The sequence below is a fragment of the Psammomys obesus genome, unplaced genomic scaffold, assembly GCF_907164565.1.
Source record: "Psammomys obesus unplaced genomic scaffold, mPsaObe1.curated_primary_1811, whole genome shotgun sequence".
Lineage (NCBI taxonomy): Eukaryota > Metazoa > Chordata > Mammalia > Rodentia > Muridae > Psammomys > Psammomys obesus.
Genome location: NW_026595981.1, coordinates 23221000 through 23243537, shown reverse-complemented (window position 1 = coordinate 23243537; position 22538 = coordinate 23221000). Strand labels below are relative to the sequence as shown.

At 44.8% G+C, this 22538-nt stretch overlaps 1 protein-coding gene across 1 annotated transcript; it reads left to right on the top strand.

The window, feature by feature from the left end:
- The first annotated feature begins 12245 nt into the window (after positions 1-12245).
- Positions 12246-21927, top strand: Krt222 (keratin 222). The gene is made up of 6 exons (XM_055620475.1): positions 12246-12535; positions 16396-16524; positions 18138-18358; positions 20174-20250; positions 20434-20569; positions 21463-21927. The coding sequence occupies exons 1-6, from the start codon at positions 12299-12301 to the stop codon at positions 21689-21691; spliced, it is 1029 nt and encodes a 342-aa protein (XP_055476450.1). The 5' UTR covers positions 12246-12298; the 3' UTR covers positions 21692-21927.
- The last annotated feature ends 611 nt before the right edge of the window (positions 21928-22538 follow it).

The window sequence follows — 22538 nt, the reverse complement described above, 5'->3', positions numbered from 1 at the left end:
ATCCAAGTAATGGATTTCTCTCCTGGCAACAGTGTGAAAAAAAAAAAAATGCCTGGGAAGGGTGTTGCTGAGTGTGGACTCTAAGCCTTTCAGCCTGTCCCACCAAGCGCTTTGCTTTCCTATCAGCTGGACTGCGCTTCACAAAGGCTGACGCAATGTTGGCGGTTTCCAGGTATAAAAGCCTCCAGGAGAAGGCAAGGGGCGTTTGAAAATGCATTACGCTGTTTTTTCTTTTCTTCGTTTCTGAATGGACCAATAAGATGTGTTCACAGAAAAGTCAGGGCTGTTGTTGACTCGGCAGGCAAGGTGTCTGCCACCAAGCTTGATGACCTGAGCTCTGTCCCAGGACCCACATGATGAAGAGAGAAAGCTGCATGCCATCAGTTGTTCTCTGACCTCAACAGTCCTGTCTCTCTCTCTCTCTCTCACTAAAATGTAGAAAAAATATGTTAATTAAATAAAATAAAGAAATATGGTTGCCAGGATTGAGAAGCTAAATAAACAAAATAAGAAAAGTCCAACTGCGGGGCTACAAGATTGCAAGGTTGTAAAAGCTCTTCAAGCATTTGAGAATTCTTTGTTGTCACTCAGCGGAGGAGTGTTTCAGACTACAGTGCTCAGGAGAAACCAGAAACCAGCGACTGCACCAAGCACTCAGTGAGAAAGTGGGTTATTCTGGAGCCAGGTGCCAGGAGAGGTCAGCTCGCCATCTGGAGATTGTGCACACCCCCATTTCCCTGCTAGATTCCCACTCCACAGAGAGCTCAGAGTCCACTGGCTGCTGCTTAAAGGGCCATGGCCACCTCAGAGAGCTTAACTCATAGGATCAAACAGCTGGGAGAGGCAGCCACCTGCTTTGTTCACCCTTTAACTGTGAGGATTTGATAGAAAGAAGGGAGGCGCTTTCCCCGAACCTCACAGCACTGGCTTCAATGCTCTTGTTCTACACACAAGTGGTTTGTCCTATGGCTGTTAAGGAAGGTCTCGGGGACAACGACTTTTGAGAGTTAAAAACTATACACCCCAGCATTTTCTTCCAAATATCCAAAGTTATTTACAGGAGCACAAGGATTCTATTTGTGCAAAATGAGACGGTCTGTTGATGCAATTAAGCTACTATAGACTGGATGATTGCAGGTATGGTGTATTCATGTCTTTAATCTGGTCTCACGCCCAAAATCATCATTCCATCCTAATTACACAACAGTAATGCCTAAGTGAGCAATCCGGTCCTGCTCACACACACAATAGGAAATCTGAAACAAATTTGAACCTTGCAGTGAGCATCCGGGAACACAAAACATGTATGATGAGTTTAATGATAATCAGTTGCATTGGAACAAGATATAAAGGAACTCCCGTAAAAGACTGTCTGCTCTAGAGCCAGGCTTTGGACGCATTCCTGGGATCACAGTGAGAGGGCTGGAGGTGGGGGGGGAGGGAGAAGAAGAAAGATCACAAGTTCAAGGTCATCCTCCATGACACAGCCAAGTTTGAGGCCAGCCAGTGATGTGCAAGGTTTTGTTTTGGTTTTTTTGTTTTGGTTTGTTTAGAAGAGTCCCTATTCTAACCTGAAAATAGAAGGACTATCAGGGAAGAGGAAAGGGAATTGAAAAGAAAAGAAGGTAAAGGGGGAACGGACATGGCCAAGGCATAATATACAAGCGGACAGATGGATGGATGCATGCATGGATCGATACATCTTCTTCATTTGTAGAGTTATTTTGCATTAAAAAAAAATATCATTATAAGAAAGACTGTAAGGCCAGCAAGATAACTCATGTGTAAAGACACCTGCCACAAAGCCTGAATTCCATTTCTGGTCCCCACATGGCAGAAGAAGAGAACAGACCCCTGCAAGTTGTCCTCTGACCTACACACACACACACACACACACACAAACACACACATAGTGGTGCCTGTGCCCGCACCCTCATGCACACAAAGTAAAAATATAAAATAAACTTTAAAATGAGATTGTCTACCCTGATACTTATCCACAGCATTAACTAAGTGCTAGCTTTAAGGGGCAGGTTCCAGGGAAATAAGAGAAATAAAGTGGTTTAGAACTAGGTGGTGGCAGTGGTGACAGAACTTTGTGAATGGATTAAATGTTAATTATCTTATTTATCTGATATGAACTTTGCCTTGATTTAATTTTTTTATTTGAAAATAAACACTCTTCCTCCTGTTTAAAATAGTATGTATGGGCTAGAGAGATGACTCAGTGTTGAAAAAAAAAATATTGTACTGGTCATAACTGCCTGCAACTACAGCTCCAGGCGACCAGTGCCCTCTTCTGGCTCCTGTGGGCACTTACACCCATGTGCACAAACCCACACTCAGACACGCATACACATATTTTGTAAAATAAATAAATCTTAAAATAGTGTCCCGTGTGGAAGTTAAACTACAAATGGGAGATGTTAGATATTTCAAATAAATCACTTATAACATGGACTACTACTTCCCCCATGGAGTAGTAGTCCGTGTTACAAGTGAGGAAATACGATTCTTCACCAAGGAGAAAACATATTTATTATCCAATAAGCCTTAAGCCAGGATGTGATGTCACTAAGAACCCGCAAGCACAGAGCAAAAGCTAACATGTTAGAAAGCCAGTCAGATACAACCTACAAGGTTGTGTTCTCAGGATAAGCAGTGATTAGTTCTCTAGCAATATCATTTGGTGGACCATTTGTCACACACGAACTTCACCCTAGATGCAAAGTAATTAGAGTGATATCTGTCTTATTTAACAGGCTCTATATACAGGACAAACAAACTTCTCCTACCTTTATAACAGTTTGGGATCAAGATGGCCACAGGCATGAGGCTTCTTTTCAGTGGTGTTAGCGTCTTTGAGATTTAGTTTCCAGGTCCTTAAGAAAGGCATTTCCTAGCTGGGAATGGTGTTGCATGCTTCTAATCTTAGCACTCAGAAGGCAGAGGCAGGAGGATCACTGTAAATTTGAGGCTAGCCTAGTCTGCAAAATGAGTCCCAGGACAGCCAGGGCTATACAGAAAAACTGTCTTAAAAAAAAAAAAAAAAAAAAAAAAAAAAAGAGCTGGACACAGTGGCACACACCTTTAATCTCAACACTCAGGGAGCCAGAGGCAAGTGGACCTCTGTGAGTTCAAGGCCAGCCTGGTCTACATAGCCAGTCCAGGACAGCCACGGCTACACAGAGAAAACCTGTCTCGAAGAAAGAAAAAAAAAAGGGGGGAGGGAGGCATTTCCCATTATTAACATGAAGCTGCCAAAAATCCTTATTAACCTCTTTGTATGTTTGCTCATTCGTTCTGGAATTGTTTATGTGTATATGTGTAGCTATGCGTGTGAATTAGATAGCAGAGGCTAATGCCCACCTTTTTTATTTAATTTTTTTTTTAACAGGGTCTCTTGCTTAACCTAGAGTTTCCCAATTGGCCACAGTGGCTGCCAGAGAGGCTGGTGATCCTGGCTCTACCTTCAGCCCTGAGTGCATTCAGCCACGCCCTGCTTTTTCTGTGGATGCTGAGAACCCGCACTTAGGTCCTCCTGCTTGCACAGAAGGCACTTTGCCTGGCTCCCCAGCCTGAATCTGACTTTTTGAAAAGACTAACCCTTCAGAAAGCTAAAGAAAGAATTTACAAAAGCATGCACAAATGATCAAATTGAAGGGAACGGAGGGGATGGCTGCTCTCTGGTTTTGTTTATTTTGAGAGGTCTTGCTCTGTAGTCTTTGATAACCTTCACAGTAGGGCCTCCTGCCTCAGTTGTAATCCCAAGTGCTACTGGGATTACAAGTACCACCATGTCCACTTCTTTCCTTGTTGTTATTGGTGTGTTTGTATGTGAGTGTGTCTGTGTGTGTGTGTGAAGGTGCCTGCTTCAATTTCCAGTCCAAAACAATAAATTGTCACTCCTTCAGAACGCTGCTTCTTGTGACACTTCCTACTCCTTTCCTCACATCAGATCGGTTTCTGAAAAGGCGGCATCAGCCATAGGTAAAGCGCTTGCTTAGGGAGCACATCACGCCCACGGCACCTACATAAAAAGCTGGAAGTGATCACACACACACACACACACCTGTACTTATAACCCAGCCCTGGGGAGCTAGAGACAGGGGGATCAACTGAGAGCAACTAAGGAAGACACACCCAGCATTAACCTCTGACCTCCGCACGCACAGGCACCCTGTGCCCATGTCCCCTGCCCTTGGTACAGACAGGCAGGCGCAGATGCAAATATACAACACACAAAAAGCAGAGCTCTTAAACATAGATCTAAGTTGGTGGCCATCAGAAAGGGGCCCTCAGGAGGGGACAGTACACACCCAAGCGTAGGCACGCACCTCCAAAGCGAGAGTAACACTGAGAGTCTCGAATCAGTCGCCAGATGCAGGATTTTTGGAGTCCTCTCCAGGTATAGCTCAAACGGCTGCTAAGAACCGAACCTTCGGTAAATGGCTCACAGGATGGACCCTGGGGTGCTTCGGATAGAAACACAATCACATAAAGTAAACCTACCAAAGGCTGCACAGGGGGATTATGGCAAGCCCTTTAACTATGAACCGAGTTCTTGTAAGATTCCTAGAAAACAAACGGTGGGTTTCATCTGGACAAGGAGAAACCACACTTGGTCACACACGCTCAGGCCTTAATGAGGATCTGATGATGCTTTAACATTTCTAAAGTTATACAAAAGGACTGTAACTCTCTTCACCGGCAGCCTTCACAGCACATGTCTTGATTGTGCTAGAATCTGTAGCTCTCAGGGACTTCAGCCAGGCACCAGGGTAAAGGACCCTCTCTGAACTTTGTTTTCCCTGTTTTTCTGCCCTGACTCAACAGGACCCAACGAAGATCTGTCTTTCAGGTGTCAGACGGGAAGGGAAGTCTGAATCTTCCTGTGCCTGCTTCAGGAGAGTGCCGTTTCAGTTACAAGCCAGAACTTCAAGGCTCTGACATGGCCTCGGGGTCCCAAAAGGGAATGCAGAGGTGAACGAATCTCAGCAAAGCAAATCTTTCTGAAAAAAAGGGGGGGGACCCGGTGGGGGAGACAGGGTGCAGGTTCTCAAACTGGAACAGCAACTCAACAGGACCAACCCGGCCCTGGTCTCTTAGCCCTCAAGCAGTTGGTAACTGCATTTCTACCCCGTTAATGGGGGCTCGACTCCACCGTCTGATGTCATCCGCTAATTGTCGCAAAGAGGAAGGGGGAAAGTTAGGAAACTAAGTCCCTGCCCAGTCAACCACGTTTGAGAAAAAGGGAAAAACAACAACAAACACAAACTATGTTTCTCTACGGAGGAAAACAGGGTGGAGAAGAGCAACCAGATTCTGAGGTTTTATAGTCCAGCAAAGGTGACAATAGAAGGTGAATGTTCTTGTGCTACATTGTAACTGCATGTGAAGGTCCCAACACAGCCTTATCCTCTAATAAAACTTACTTTTGAACAGGAAGCTTTTGCGCATGCTCAATAGCAAGAAACAACGGCAGGAGGAGACTTTGTCCTGCTTTTACCATCGAGCTACAGGGATGAGCTCAGCATGTGACAATACCCTGCTTGACCACTCCTCACGAATTGCAGGTACAGGACAGATGGGCATTCGTGTAAGGATTTCCCATACACACAAAAACCTGCTGGAAAATGCTGACAAGCAAGCAGGTCCGTTGCAAAACTCTTCATCAAAGTATCTTCTGAACTAACACACGGAACAAGCTCAACCACGTCGTGTAGAGACACGCTCTGTCGTGTGAGCAGAAATCAGCCACATCTCGAAAAAGGGGACTAGCCTCTAAAGGCTTCTCAGCCATAGCAATTATTTTGAAAGTTAAAAAAAAAAATCCTGTATTTGCTGACTAATTGTGTGTTTTTAATCCTATTAAAATATAAGCTTGATTTTTTCAAAGCTGCTAAAGAAATTATATATACTTTGTGAATCGAGTAATGCCCAAGCCCCGTGAGAGTATTGCCTGAAATTAAAAGACAGTGGACAGACCTGTCTATCGAAAGAAATGCTGAAGATACAAACTGCCTGGAGGGAACCGCCAACTAGCTTTAACTTGAATTGCCATCCATTTATCTGTGGCGCTTTTTAGAATAAAAACGCCACAAAGCCAGCAGGATGCCTCAGCAGGGAAAGGTGCTCGCTGCCAAATGACTTGAGTTTAATTCCCAGGACCCTCTGGGTGGAAGGAGAGAACCAACTCCAGCAAGTTATCTTCTGACCTCTACACAAGCACCATGACACATCTACTCACACCTAATAAATAAATATTCAACAGTAAATATGTAAGTACAGATGGATAAATAATGGTGATGAAGATGATGGATGGATGGATGGATGGATGGATGTGTGTATGACAGGTAAGACTTTAGATGATTAGTATTTTTCATCCCTGTACATAGCAATGCATCATTAAAAAAAATAAATTGATCTGTTACTTCCCTTTCAGTTATGTTCCACTCTTCAAAGAAAAATTCCCAATCATGATTGTCACACGCTTTCATAAGCACAGGCTGGAAGGTATGTCATTTCCTCCAAAACCCAACGCCAAATTCCTACCACATCATTTAGAAAAACAAAAACAAACAAAAAAAACACCAACGTGAAAGACAGCTGCCTGTCTCGGGAATGTCAGTTTATGAACACTAAAAACATGAGGAATGGCTGGCTTTTGGACTACTCATCTATCTCCTGGCAATTCACCTCCTTCGAGTAGGTAGGGAACACCAAAGACGTAAGCTAGTTACCTCCAGTTACCCAGGCCTTTCCACTCTGGCAAGAAGACACAGGTCTGAGCAGAAGACACAGGTCGGAGCGGAAGACACAAATCAATTACTTGCAAGTAGAAAATCCGGATCCAACCAATTACTTGGCACAGGATAAATGCCGAAGCTAACCATATCCGTTTGACTCACTTGAAATCGTGTGATCACAGATGAGATAGATGCCCAAAACATCCTTATCCTCCGTTGCAATCTCAGTATTGCAAGGGTTTTTCAGGCAAAGCATTTTTCATACATGGAAAAGGTGACGTTCTGATCCGCTTCCCCTTTCCTGTATAACATTATCATTCTGTGGTCATTGATTTCAGGGAAATCTGAACGAAAGCCAAGCAGTCTCCCAGGCCTGAGTCTCAGTGAAGGGAACTCGGGCCCAGAAACATGTTCAGTGGAAATAGCAATTCTCCTCACGTATTTGTTTTCGGCTTTCTCAGTGCCTGGTCAGACCTGGAAAGTGGTGACGCCATGCATGGTGAACGAGCCAGACACGTTATGCAACTGAGCTTCCAGCACCAAGGGCAGGGATCTCCAGCCCACCCTTGAGAGAGCTGCCTTCCCGCACTAAGGGGAAAGAGGACAAACAAGCTGCCTGTATCTCTTTGCCGCCAGCCTTCGAGCCCTCACGTGTGGGAGGACGCATGGGAGAGGATGGCTGCGGGCTTAAAAGCCAGAGGCCTGGCTTGGAGGTGGAGCTCAGTCGGCAGGGGACTTAAGCTGCGAGTACAAAGCTCTGGATCTCCAGCACCACATAAACTGAGTACGGTAGCAGAAGCCAATCATCCCAGCACTAGGGAGATAGAGACACAGTCATCAGAAGGTCAAATCCACTCTTGGCTGCACGGAAAATTCAATTCCAGCCTGGGTTACATAGAACCCTGTCTCCAAAACAGTTTTTAAAAATTAATAATTACATAAAGGGTTTCTTCATAGTGGGTGCGGGTAAATGTGGAGACTCATGGGAGCAGGTTCTGGGAATAAGTTACAGATGAGAACTCAGCCCTAAAGAAGAGGTATATAATATTCCGTCTAAGACTCAGGGAGCGCCTAGGAAGACGGCGCAGAAAGAATGTCAAGAGCCAAAGGATAAGCCATTGCAATCATGAACTCAAAGCAGCTGCAGGTACCTGCCCTGGGTCTGCACAAGAGCAGGTCCATGAACAGTCCAGCGCGCTGAAGTGTTTGCTCCTGAGAGACTTACCGAGCGGGGTCATTGCCTTCTGCAGTGTATCCACTGCCGATCCCAGCGGATTGTCCCAGCGGATAGTCCCAAGCAAACGCTCACACAGAGGGCTATGTTAACACTAAATAAGTATAAGTTCAGATCCCCTGAAGTCGTGAATCTGGAACAGGGATTGATGTGGCAGCGTGGGGAGGAAGGAGAGGGATGTAGAGATGAGAGTCCTCAACTCTAGGGGTTCAGGCTCCCTCTTCTGGCCTCTCCGGGCACTGCATGCACCTGGTACACAGATATGCCCTGTACCCCATTACACATATAACAAAAATAAATAAATCCACCGGGAGTGACGGCACACACCTTTGATCCCACCACTCGGAAGGCAGAGGCAGAAGAATCTTTGAGAGTTCGAGGCCAGCCTGGTCCACAGAGTGAGTTCCAGGACAGCCAGGACTACATTGAAAAACCCTGTCTTGAAAATAGATATATCGATCAATATATCTATTGAGAGAGAGAGAGAGAGAGAGAGAGAGAGAGAGAGGCAAATATTTTTGTAAAAAGGAGTACAGAGGAGAGCATTTAGAATACATTATACATGCATATGAAGTTGTCAAAAAACAGACTACATTAATTTTTTACAAGATTTATTTGTTTACTGTGTAGACAGTGTTCTGCCTGCATGTGCACCTGCACACCAGAAGAGGGCATCAGATCTCACTATAGATGGTTGTGAGCCACCATGTGGTTGCTGGGAGTTGAACTCAGGACCCCTAGAAAAGCAGCCAATGCTCTTAACCTCTGAGCCATCTGTCCAGCCCCTGACTAACTTAATTTCAATGGGGTGCCAGGGGGTGTGAGGCTTAGTAGCACCCACTGAAAATAAAGGAGGCGTGCCCCTTTTTCTTCAGGTGTCTCTTTTTCACATCAATGTTTATGGTGTGCATTTGAAGCCTGCGACGCTGACGCTGTGGTGTACGCAGAGGAGGGAAAGTGGCTTCCATAATGAAGAGAATGCATTTCTCTGCCAGCTCACACAGTTCCTTTGTTAGTGACAGGAGGGCAGCTAAACTCTATTCAGTAAAAATCCCACATACCAAATAACTTCATGAACTGTGTGCATTAGATCTCTAGGCTTGCCGGAAGTGGTGATGCACGCCTTTAATCCCAGCCCTCTGGAAGCAGAATCAGGCTGATCTCTGTGAGTTCGAGGCCAGCCTAGTCTACAAAGAGAATTTCAGGACAGCCAGGGCTACACAGAGAGGCTCTATCTCATAAAAGGCAAAACTAGAAAATAGATCTCCAGGATTAGCCACCCTACCCACCTGACACTTGGTGCCCTTTGACCTTCAGTTCCCCGTGACCTACTCCACCTCCCACCCATAGCCTGTTGCCACAGCATGACTACTGTGAATACTGCAATGAGCACAAGAGCACGGGCACCGCTGAGAGCGGATTTATGGTCATCTCTGTAAGAATGGCGCCCACACTCATTTATTCTGATAGGATTCTGAAGCCCACAACCCAGAGGACCGAGAATTGCATGAACCCCACAATGTTTGATTGAGCTATTGTGACCGGTTTTCTTAATAAAGAGCATTGTTTTTCAAAAGCAGCTACATGCTTCCTTTTTTTTTTTTTTTGATTTATTTTATTTATTTATTTATTTATTACATATATACCAGAAGAGGGCGCCAGATCTCATCATAGATGGATGTGAGTCACCATGTGGGTGCTGGGAATTGAACTCAGGACCTCTGGAAGAGCAGCCAGGGCTCTTAACCAATGAGCCATCTCTCCAGCCCCACGCTTCCTTTTTAAAAAGGGACGACAGATGTGTAAATACTAACCCCTCAGAACCAGCCTGGCATCACTGCTTTTGTGCGTGGGCAAGTATGTGAATAGTATGTCATGGTGTGCGTGAGGAGTGTTCCCGGCAAGGGGCTCAAGTACCAGTACAAGTACGCCGTACCCAGTAGCTACAAGGACAGGTTTCTTATTTTTCTGTGGTACAGAGGGTGGGGATGAAGGGGGAGGGGAGGGGGGGAGAAGGGGGGTTTGAGGAGGGGTAGGGTGTGAGGGGCTAAGGAGGGAATAGAACCTAGGACTTGGCACATTCTAGGCAAACTCTCTACAGCTGAAGATACCCCCCGACCTATTAAACGCCATTCATTGCTGTGTGTGCGTGTGTGTGTGTGTGCATTTGTGTGTGGATTCATAAACGTGTGTGCCTGCGCCTATGAGCCAGAGGTCGGTGTCGGGGGTCTTCTCCAGCGATCCCCACCTTCTTTTCAGGCGGGGTCTGCCCTGCCACTGAACCTCGAGCTCGAGAGTCCAGTTAGGGTGGATGGCCAGTAAGTTCCAGGGATCTGCCTGCTTTGCCCCTGAAATGCCGGAGTTACAACTGCACGTCGCTACAAGGACTGGGCCTCCAAACACAGGTCCTCACCCTCCTACGGCAGGCGAGTTACCAGCTGAGCCATCCCCCACCCCCAGAACCCTACTGAATACTTTAAATGTGGCCTGCCCAAACTGAGATGGGGTGTAATATATATATATATATATATATATATATATATATATATATATATTTCAAAGACAGCATTAAGAGTAAAGAATGTAGATGTTTTATATTATCATATTTTCTGTAGGTAGGGGTTAAGCAGAACACAATGTTAAAACCAATTTCACCTGTCTATTTTCCTATCTTTTGATGTGATTCGTAGAGCATTTGAAACAACGCACATAGCTTGCATTTGTAGTTCGCGGCTGTGTTTCTCCGAGAGGCACTGGCTTCGGGTCACAAGAAATACGGGGAGACTGCCGGGTGTGACCTCCAACGCATCTACCTCAGCTCTCTGGGTTCGGGGCAGGAGCCACCCGAAATAAGAAGGATCACTTAATCTTTCGCTCCTGAGTTTAAGTTGAGTTTAGTTTAACTCGGGGGCTGGCGAGGTGATTCGGTGGCTAAGAGCACTTGTTGCTCAATAAGGAGGAGCAGAATTCAAATCCGGGTAACCACGTTGGTTATTTGGGGAGGGGAGGTGGCTCACCGAGGGATCCAACGCCCTCTTCCGGTCTCAGGTACCCGAATACACAGGCATCCATACACCCACACAGACACATATGCAGACGTGTGTCCACAGGCATAAGTTAAAAATGTAACATTCATAAGTTAACTCAGAAACTGAAAAGAGCCATAAGTGGGCTCGTGAGGAGGGTCCGCTGGTAAAGACGCTGGCCACGAGCCGGACAACCTGAGTTTGATCCCTGGAACCGCTTTATGGGAGGAGAGGAACTATTCCAGCAAGTGACCCTGTGACCTCCACGCCTGTGCCCATGGCAAGCCACAACACACACATGGGTTTTTTTAAGCAAGAGGCATATCAAAGGCCCGGTAGGTTCTAGAGCCAAGACCCGATTCGTTCGCTCTGTAAATAACAGCAGGCCCGTTCTCAAAAAGATTTCAGTGGCGCCTGGCAACGGTCTCCGTCTCAAGCAGGAATCCGGGTGAGAAGGGAGCGAAGCGGCAAGCACGGCACGCAGCGCCCAGTCCAAGTCCCCACGTGACGCGGCCACGGAGATGAACCACCCGGGGTAGGACACTGGACCCCTCCAAGCGGGGCTCTTCATCCTTACAGGCTGCACGTTTTCTGGTAACGGGAAAGTCTCCCTGGGTGGATGCCCCGATACGGGAACCGGGGGGCTCTGTCTCACCACACTGGCAGTAACTCACAGCTGCCACGCTGCTCCAGGGCCCACCTCCAGCCTTGCTTCGTCGGTAATTCACCTCACTCCATCACGCTCCGCTCTCGGGTGCATGTATATAAATTACATATGTATGTAATTTTCATATACAAATTACATGTATATGTAATATATACATATATTATATATTTTTATATAGAGAGATATACATATATATATATAGTGTGTGTGTGTGTGTGTGTGTGTGTGTATGTATGTGTGTGTGTGTGTTTGATTTTGGGTTTGGGTGCTGGTTTGGTTGGGTCTTTGCTGTTTTAGGGTCTCACCATGAAGTCCTGACTGACCTTGAACTCAAGGCCCGAGTGCTGAGATAACACGCCTGCACACCACGCCTGGCTAACCACAGTCTTCTGGATCTTGTGGCCCCTTTCCCGACCACAGAGCAATTGAACGCCCCGCCCCCCACGGGCAAAGCCTTCCCCTGCGCAGGGGACCCGTCCCGGTTGCGGCCCTGCGGGTGTCACTGTCCTCTCTCCCCGGAGGCTCTGAGGCTCCTTCTGCGCTGAGGACGGCGGGCGGGGACGCTGTCCCCGTCAGCCCAGCTGATGAGCAGACCCGCAGCCCCCCAGCTTCTGGTGGGGAAATGGATCCCTGCATCTTTAAGGCTGCGCGGGGCTGTCTGCTCCGGCGAGGCGACGCAGGCAGGGCAGGCTCTGCGGCTGCGGCTCTTCCCACCGCCGCCAAGGTCCGGTTAGCCAAGGTGGAGGAGGAGGATGGGAAGAGAATGGAGCTCTCCCAGCTCCTCAATGAGATCAGGGCTAACTATGAGCAGCTCCTCACCAGAAATCAGATAGAGACGGTGCTGTCCACACGGATGCAGGTAATGATTTCATTCGGCCAGGCGCCTTCAGGATAAGGAGACAGTCCATGTCTACCCGAGTCCTGCCCCGGCCTCTCTGAGGTACAGTATTTCCTTCTGCACGCAGCGGCTACTGGGGAGGCAGCGGAGGTGTCTCTGCGCTGGGTCTGGGGTGACAGGCAGGGGCAGAACCCTGGGGCTGCGCTCTATTGAACGACCGTTCAATAAACATTGATTGGTGAATTCGGAACTTCATGTAGAGACCGTGGGGTGACCGTCGCTTCCCGAACGTGGAGTCCACGTCCATAATAAGATGGGGCGCTCCGACCTCTTCAGACTTTTTTCAGGCAGGAAGCGTTCCAAACACCCCTCAGAGAGGTTACGGACTTGACTGTAGAAGCGATTTAAAAAGCGTCTGTAGGATGAATTGCCTGGTAGCCAAGAATGTCTGCCTGCACACTCGGGGGGGTGGGGGGCAGGTAAAAGCAAGTAAAATCTTTCTAGGCTGTTCCTGTCATCTTTTCCACGCAGTCAGCTTTATACTGATTGTTAAAAATAGAATCGTCCACGCGTGTGAACGTGGCTTTCAGTACCACGGTTACAAATTCTGACAATCAAAATTCCCCCCCAGCTGGGTACTGAGAGACTCTGTACTTGAAAGCACCCATTTTTTTTGCTTCCGGGCTAAGAGAACTGTTTACTTCTGACACAAAGCTTGCGAGGTATTTAAAATAAGTAAATGAAACGGCCAACTCAGACCAAGGCTCGATTCGAATTCCATACACTCGATTTTAAATCGATACTCACCTTTAATAGTTGAGACCTCAAATTTAAATAAATTTAAAAGCAAATTCTTGGGAAGCAAAAGTTTCAGAAACTTAGTTTGTTTTTTTAATTAGCTTGTCTCTTATTCCAGTGTTCAAATTATATTCCCAGCACCTAGACACAGCAAAGCGTTTACTTAAGATTGCAAGACCACAACAGAAAAAAAAAAAAAAAAACTATTAGAAAAAAAACAAATCACAAGACTTTGTTCCATTAGCTTATTGCACTCTCATTATAAATTTTGCCTGTGGGTAACATTTTTAGTTTTCAAAAAAAAAATGATCAGCTCTCTAGATTAAACAAGGTCACTGGGCTGTTGGTTTAGATATAGAAGTTTGTTCATCTTCCACATGATACAGAAAAATAGTAACAGATGACAGCTTTTAAGAATTATAAACCAAATGAGTACTTTATTTTACAAAGTAGAAATCTAAGTTTGGTTTAAAAATCCCAATGCTGAACTGACTTTGAATTAAAAAAAAAAAAAAAATCAACCCTCTGATAAGTTCCATTTACAATGTTTCATAACATAAACATTCTTGAAAAAAAAGTTTTTTTTCCCAAATAATTCACAAAGTCAGTTTATTAATCACAGCATATTGCAAAGCCCTGGGTTCAAGAACCACACAAGTAGATAACAGAAATAAAATAAACAATCATTGCGTAGTAAGTCACCTTCCAAAACTCAATGAGCTAAGATTTAGGCCATTGTACCCTGTCCTGTGATTCTGGGGGGTGAAGGGGCTGGGCTGCGGGGACTCTGGTGCCACACGAGAGGCTGGATAGGATGCGGTGACCTCGGGGCCCGGCATTGTCCAAGTGACTGGCTAACGGGTTCAGGACGTTGGCAGAGGAGTGCTGGAAGCCTAGCTTGGGACACTTGAGCCTGTTTCCCTCTCTGTAATCTCAGGTCCCTCTCCACTCAGCCTCCCTATATGACCTCTCTAACCAGGTGTCCAGATTTCCTCCAAAATGATGGCCCGGGGTTCCCAAAAGCATAATGGATGCTGGCAGGCTTCTTGCAGCCTAACTTAGAATTGGCACAGCATCACCTCCACCACAGCCAGCTGATCATAGCAAGACTCGGGGCAGCCTGATTCAACCTGAAGAGGCCGAATCACAGGCCGTGAACTTGAGGACAGAGGAGTGGTTCACTAGGTACCGTCCTGGCACTCTACCTACCACACAGTTTTCCTTCCAGTTCCCCCACTGGGAATTCAAAAGAGTGGTCCCCATAGCCTTGTATCGTTTCCAAAATCCTTCACATTCTGTTGTGTGGTTGCTGCCATTTGGTTGATTGACTCTGCCAAGTTCACACTAAGAACCAGTGATGAACGGATGGGGGAAAAAAATCCCTCCAGCATTTTTTCTTTTTCCTTTTTTTTTTTTTTTTTGCGGGGGGCAGCGGTGTTTAGGTGTGCACGTTTGCATGTGTGTGGGTGAACTGTGTGAGAGTCACATGCATATTAATAGGGATCCAGGGTTGGTGGTCTTGAGAACCATCCTCCATTGCTCTTCCACTGTGTTAGTTGAGGAAAGGGCTCTCAGTCAAACCTAGAGCTCACAGATAAGTCCAGACTTGAGATTTTTCCTATCCCACCTTCCCAGGATGGGATTGCAAGCGGGCTTCCACACTTACCCAGCGCTGACATAGGTTCTGGGGATCCGAACTCCTGCCTGTTGCGATTAGTTACTGAGCCAATGCTCCAGCCCTTTCCTGTAATATCTTGCTCTAAGCTTTATTCGCAGATTTTTTTTTTTTTTTACTGGCTCCAGCAAACAAAATCTACCATATAATAAAATTTACAAATTTAAAAGAAAGTAAAATGTTATCTTTTTTTTTTTTTAATTCAGATCAGCTTAATCCATTGCTCGCTCTTAATGAGGTTGGTGTTGATAATGCTGTTGACAGGGGTTTTCTTGTAATTCCATCAGCATGAAAACATTTAAAGCAAAACAAATACCCACCTTCCTCCTGCCCCCATGCTTGCTAGGCAGGCACTCCACCACTGAGCTACGTCTCCCCCTGATTGTTTTTACAAGAGGAGAACATTTAGAAAATTATCATGAAGATGTATGTTTGGGACTTAGAGGATAACTCAGTTTTACTGTGAAACTATTTGATTTTGAGGACCACATCTGACAGTGGACCGTGGTGGCGTGGCACTTGTGATCCACCAGTGAGATCTGCAGACGGGCAACCAGGTTCCTGAGGCTCGCTGGCCGGCCATTCCAGCCTAAACAGCAGGCCCAGGTCCCAGTGAGAGAACATGTTTCGAAAACATTAAAGAGAAAGACAAAGCTCCCAAAGAGCCACACCCGAGGCTGACCCTAGCATATATGCATAGGCTACACATACACAGAAACATACACCTCCATGGACACACGCAAACACACGCACACACGATCATTTTTGCTACCCCAGATATCCAAACTGAAGATGTCTTCTAAAAAGGTCATTTTGGAAAAGGTAAAAAGGTTTCTGTAACACAGAACTTCCCTTAAGAACACTGATGCCTACGAATTTTCCAGTTAACTGGAATAGTAATTCGTTTCCTAGTGGTATCTACTCCCAGTCCATACATACAGAATTGACCCCTTGAGGATATCTAGCCTGTATACCTGCCTCTATGAAGCAGCCTACAAAGTATATGTATAAGAGAGTAATCATTAAATTTCAACCGATCTTTTTTACTGACACATTCGGGAAAGTGAAAGATTCAGAGGTCACAATTTTGTCTCGAAAACGTTCTTTTCATTAAAACAGCAAAGCTTACTGTTTTTTCTGTATTTCATGGGCTGCCATAGTTGGAAGGAACTTTTTGAGATCATTTCATAGCAGAGGAGCTTGGGGCTGAGGGCATAACTGACAGGCTCAAGCACTGATTAGCGATGGGCGCCGGAGCATGCTCTTATAATCTAATAGGAAAAACAAAAACAAAAAGTGATTGGATTCCTCTGCAGCGGTTCTATGGTTGTCTTTAGACAACTCTCTTCAAGACTGCTCTATGGTTTCTTGTTGTTGTTCGCTGTCGTTATTTTTGGCTTTCTTACAGCTAGAGGAAGATATAACCAGAAAGATGGACAAGGATGAAGAAGCTCTGAAGGCAGCTCGGGCTGAACTCAAGGAGGCCCGACGGCAGTGCCACCACCTGCAAGTGGAAATTGAGTCTCTCCACGCTGTGGTGAGGATGATCTCAAGGCAAACCGCCTCCTTACACCCCGGGGCGGCTATGTGGTTTAGAGAGAGGAGGGGACTGGGGAAAGTAGCTCGCTGGCAGAGCACCTGCCCAGTGCGTACAAGAGAGAAAGGGAGAAGACACCACCACTTCGTGGTGAGGCCACAGAATGCTAGCTCGATCCTCGCTCCTTCCCACCCAGTGACTGTAATCAGCTCACTCGAGGTTCAGTTTACAGCTAGAGAAATCCAGTCATGCTGCTTGGGGCTCTGGGGCTCCCCTGACTGTCGATATGAGAAAATGGATCATGTGTGTTATTATCTATAGTCTTGTAGCGGCCGGCTTCTTGCATTCATGCCACTGAGGTTTCTAATGGAAAAATAGTTAAGAGCCCCCCTAACATGCCTTTTTTTAAAATTACATTTATTTGTTATGTGTGTGCACATGTGGGTGTCAGAGGACGACTTTCGTGAGCCGCTTCGCTCCTTCCACCGTGTGGGACCAGAGGCTTGAACTCAGGTCATCGGGCTCAGCAGCAATGCCTTTACCCACAGAGCCACGTCATCGACCGCTTAGCATTCGGTTTCGCCTTTGACATTCAGTATGTTTTCAGTATTTTTTTTAAATCAAGTAATTCAGGAAAACAGTAAATTAATCACAATGCAAAAGACTTCTTTTTTCTTGCCAAAGACATGATTACAAGATCATTTTGAAATTCAGAAAGCTACCTGGTTATGTATGGTTTTTTTTTTTTTAAATAGCCAGTACTGGAGATTGAACCCAGGGGCTTGTGCTTGCTAAACAAGTGCTTTGCCGTGACGTTTACATCCTTAGCTCCTGCCCTTGTTGCTGTTGAGACATCACCTCATGAAGTTGCTCAAGCAGGACCTGAGCTGGTGGTCCTCCTGCCTCTCTTTCCTGAGTAGTTGGGATTACAGGTCACTGTCATTATGCTCAGCCACTAAATATAATTAAAAAAAAAAAAAAAAGCAGTCGGGCATGGTGCTTCATGCCTATAATCCTAGCATTTGAGAGGCTGAAGAATTGTCATCACCTCAAGGTCAGCCTAAACTTCAGAATGAACTAGGCACAGGCACACAGCAGCTCCCAGCTCAAGGCCAGCCTGGGCTAGCTACATCGTGTTAGCCAGCTGTTTGTGTCAAACAGCAAAACGGGGTAGGGGCCCAGCAAGATGGCTCAGCAGGTAAAGATGCTCGCCACAAAGCCTGATACTTTGATCTCCCAGCGCCACTTCCTGGAATGAGAGAAGCTATTCCTGAAAGCTGTCCTCTGGCTCCCATGTGTGCTGTGGCACGTGAGTGTTCACATACATATGCTCATGCACAAATAAATAAATGTAAAAAAAAAAAAAAAAAAAAACAATTCAAACAGCAAAATAAAGACAATTATAATAACCTTTAAATGGAAAAAAAAGGTGGGGGTACAGGTGTGACTCGGTGCCTAGCCCGTTCAAGGTCCTGGCTTTGATTGCTAATGTCATAAAACCAAATAAATAAGCAAGAGGTAAATAAGTAGACTAGAAGGGGTGAGCGCATTGCAAACGAGTCTTCGGAAGCCCATTGCGTCCCTGGTTCACTGCTGACGGTGTCTGTCTACAGGAAAGGGGCCTTGAAAACTCCCTGCAGGCCAGTGAGCAGCACTACCAGACCCAGCTGCAGGATCTGGAGTCCGTGGTGGACAGGCTAGAGAAGGAGCTGCAGGAAGTGAGGCATGGCATCGAGAGGCAGCTTCAGGAGCACGAGATGCTTCTCAACACGAAGATGAGGCTGGAGCAGGAGATAGCCACGTACCGCCGTCTGCTAGAGCAGGAAGAGATCAGGTACCTGAGGCCACGTCACTAATGGCACAGAGTGGCATGGGGTCAGACGCACAGGGCCACTGTGGATGGCAGCAAGAAATCAAATACAAATGAGGCCCACCACTGTCACCACCACAGCCCATTCACTGAACGCCTATGGTAATGCAGGGTTAGCGCACCCTCCAGAGAGCACGAAAACCTGTATCCAGCCAGCTAAAGCCAGCACAGTAGTCAGCAGACTAATTCTCCATCACTCAAGTGGCTGTTCTCAGCCTCCCCAACTTTCTTCAGTTTCTCCCTTTCAGGAGTAGTCTTTGCCCTTTATAGATCACCCCCGAGGAAGTTTGGAGACTCACACATTATCACCACAAGCTGGCCCTGAGGCCCATCCCCAGCCCACAGTAAACACGGACAGAATAATACTATAGTTGGAGGAAGGGGCTGGGCTAGTGGAGGGCTTGCCCAGGATGCATGAACCCCTGAATTTGTTCTCCAGCATCACATAACCCGGGCACGCGTGCCTGTAATCCCAGCACTCAGGATGTGGAGGCAGGAAGACCAGGAGTTCAAGACTGTCCTCAGCTCCATAACATGTTGGAAGCTAGCCTGGGCTACGAGGACCTTGTCTCAAAAAGTGAGAAAATAATAATAATAATGTGATTCTGTTATACGAGCATGGAAAGCAATACTGTTCTGAGTCACATTTTAAAGGCTTCAGGTAATCCTAAGAGGAGAAAGGTGCTAACGAGGTAATTCCTATTCACTATTATATTTTACAACTATTTATAAGGTCTTAGACCTTTGAACACTGCATCACCTCCAAGTTTTTATATGCACATCAAAATAAATCTTTGTTTTTGCTTGTTTCAGAATTCTGAGTCTTCTGCAAAACCAGACGGAAAATGTTTAGCCTCTGATAAGTCTTTATTTCTTAAATCCTTAAAAAATCACAAATTGAATTCAAAATATACCACTTACTGGCTGAGTGACCATGGACAAGTTACTTAATCTCTCTGTGCTTCAGTCTTCCCATCAACAAACGGGAATAATATTGTTTACATCACAATATTGCTGTGAGGATTTAATGAGTTAACATTTGTAAGATGCTTAAAATACTATCTAGCACATTGTACTATGTAAACAATATATAATTTTATATACAATGTGTATATATTATTAAATAATGATAGTTGTTAAATTCTAATCATTTGAGATGTTGACTAGTTGGTTTTTAAAATTTTTATTTTCTAAATGTGTATTATTATACCTACGATATAAATGCAAGAAAATACAAATGAACAATGTTATACAAAAGTCAGAAAATAAGATGAACAATGTTTTTAAGTATTATACACTGTATTCCTATGACTTTTGAAGTCCTACTTTTTAATATGCTTCTCCTAGTCTCTTGAGTCTAAGAAGCAACATGTTTTTGAAGTTGTTTTATTCCCTGGGCATCTAAGCCCCACCCCACTCTCCATACACACAACTACATTCCCACCCCTAGCTGCCTCTGAATTTGATATTTACTAGTCTCATCCAGCTCTTTTGGTAATATAGATGTGTCTCTATACAGAAGAGAAAATTGGTCTGTGTATTATTTTAACCCTTGTAAAACTAGCTCATATCCCTCCACTCTTCCTGGTGCCTGGGAGATTCACTGACAAAGATGCTGCATGCCCTCACTCACCACTGTAAACTCTGAACAGTGTTCCCATTGTATGAACATAACAACTTACCCATTCTCTTATCTGTTTCCTTTTTTTGTTTTGTTTGTGTTGTTTATTTGTTTGTTTTGCTACTGCAGTGTTGTTTCTATGACTCTTTCCATTTCAGATATTACGGTTGTATCCAAGGAGAAAAAAAAGAAGAAAAACCTACCAGGGGTAAAGTTGGCTTTCTTCTCCCCTCTGGTGAGTTTCCGACACAACAAACTAATTTGAAAATGGTCACACTACTTGTAGAGATGATACAGAAATTTCTCCGCAACAGCAAAAGGAGAAATGTTAGTTCTTCAGTGTTGTAATCCCCGCCCCGAAATGTTCTTTGTTTTCCTTTTTGTTTCAACATTGTAATTTAATGTAATGTTTTCACAGCCATTATAAATGAAATATCCTTTTCAACAAAAGTCTCACAAAAGTATGAAAATGAAACTGCAGAGACAGTGAACAAACAGGCGGTACTAAATGGAAACACGGTGAAGGAGAGTGCGGAGGCTCACGGCACCGTTCAGTAAGTAAAAACAGCTTGGACTATGAAATAATACCAAATGTGATGAAACTTACCTCAGTTGATCGATCTTGGCACAGATACTTCAAACACTTTCAATACACTGTGACTTTCCAGGTCGACATGAATATACACACATAACAATACACATAAGAGTGTGTAAAGAGCTCACTTTCTTTTTTCCTAAAACTAAAACCAGGACTTGGGTAGAATCCCAGCACTACAGAGAAAAAGGCAGGTGGATCTGATGAGTCAAGGCCAGCCTGGTCTACATAGTGAGTTCTAGAATAACCAGGACTATATAGTGAGACCCTGTCTCAATAAATAAATAAAAATAAGAGACTTGTGTAGAAATTCCACAGAATTCTATATTAAAGATCATATTCTTTTTTTTTTTAATAGATTTATTATTTGTACAGTATTTTGCCTGCAGGCCAGAAAAGGGCACCAGATCTCATTATAGATGATTGTGAGCCACCATGTGGTTGCTGGGAATTGAACTCAGGACCTTTGGAAGAGCGGCCTGTGCTCTTAACCTCTGAGCCATCTCTCCAGCTCCAAAGATCATATTCTTATGATTGTTAAACCTGTATGTGTCGATTAGAAACTCCACAGCCTGGGGGTAGAGAGATGGCTCGGAGGTAAAGAGGATATAGCAGCTCTCAACCATTCACTGCGTCACTTCCAGGGAATCTGAGGCCTTCTTTTGACCTCTGTGGCCACCAGGCATGCAGGTGGTACACATTACATATATGCACACCTGAAATAAAATAAATCTAAATTGTTACAAATCCCCACAACCTATACCTTGCACATATTTCTTTTTCATAACTATGAACTGTACATTGCATCTATTTCTTCTATTTAAAAAAAAAAAGTTTATTTTCTCATTTCAGGACAGAGAAAGTGGATGAAGTCATAAAAGAGTGGGAAGGCTCATTCTTTAAAGACAACCCTCGCTTGAGGAAAAAGTCTGTTTCTCTCCGGTTTGATCTCCATTTAGCAGCCACCGATGAGGGGCCTTTACAAAGTAGACGGGATAATCTACCAGATATTGAAGTCAGGCTTATCATGCGAAGATCATGTAGCATTCCCTCCATCAAGCCCCCGCCAGTAACCAACTAACCTGGAGATAGTATTTATCAAGGACACTAGGTTGGACCTAAGTGGGCCATGCAGACCCCCAGTCCCGAATGTAAGTTATTCTATATGTATGGATAACGTTAAGATGCTGTGGGCTACAGCTCTCTTCAGAGAACACATGTAGTCAGAGGTAAAGTTGCTAGGACTCCAAAGATGAGCCTTTTTTTTTTTTTTTGTGCAAGGGGGGTGCCTAAAAATAAATCAGAAATCCAAGGTGATTTGTGTTTTATTTATCATCCAAATATAGCTTTAGCGGAGACTTTACTTATTAAGGTGGCTTGGTTAAGTTTGTCATTTCCCTCAAAGTCTGAACATCATAAGGAAAATAGAACAGCTTGCTTGGGTACTGAAGAGTTACAGTGAGTTCTGTGGTTCCAGACCAGCTGAACCTAAAATGTTTGTTCTGCTTCTAAAAGGGCAGCAGTTAAAAACAGATGTTAAAGAAGGGGACTTACTATTTACTTAGGACTTTTCCTTTTCAGACAATCATTTCAACCCTGAGAATTGAGAAGTGTTCAGTCCATGAGCAATTCTGAATGAAGTATAGCGCATACCTCAAGGTCATTTGATGATTAATAAAATTATGTCATTCTATACCTTAAAGGTTTTTTTTTAATAATAAGTATCTAGTTTGCTGGAGAGTCAGTTTGTTGAAAGAACTATAAAAGTTGTATCCTTACACACACACACACACACACACACACACACACCAGCTGTACGAACAAAACTTTTAAAGCAAATTGAAAAGGTGGTTATTCTAGTTACTGGGACAGTTAGCCAACTGCTCATCATCGGCTCTTCCATCTGTAAAGTGAAGTGTGAGTAGCAT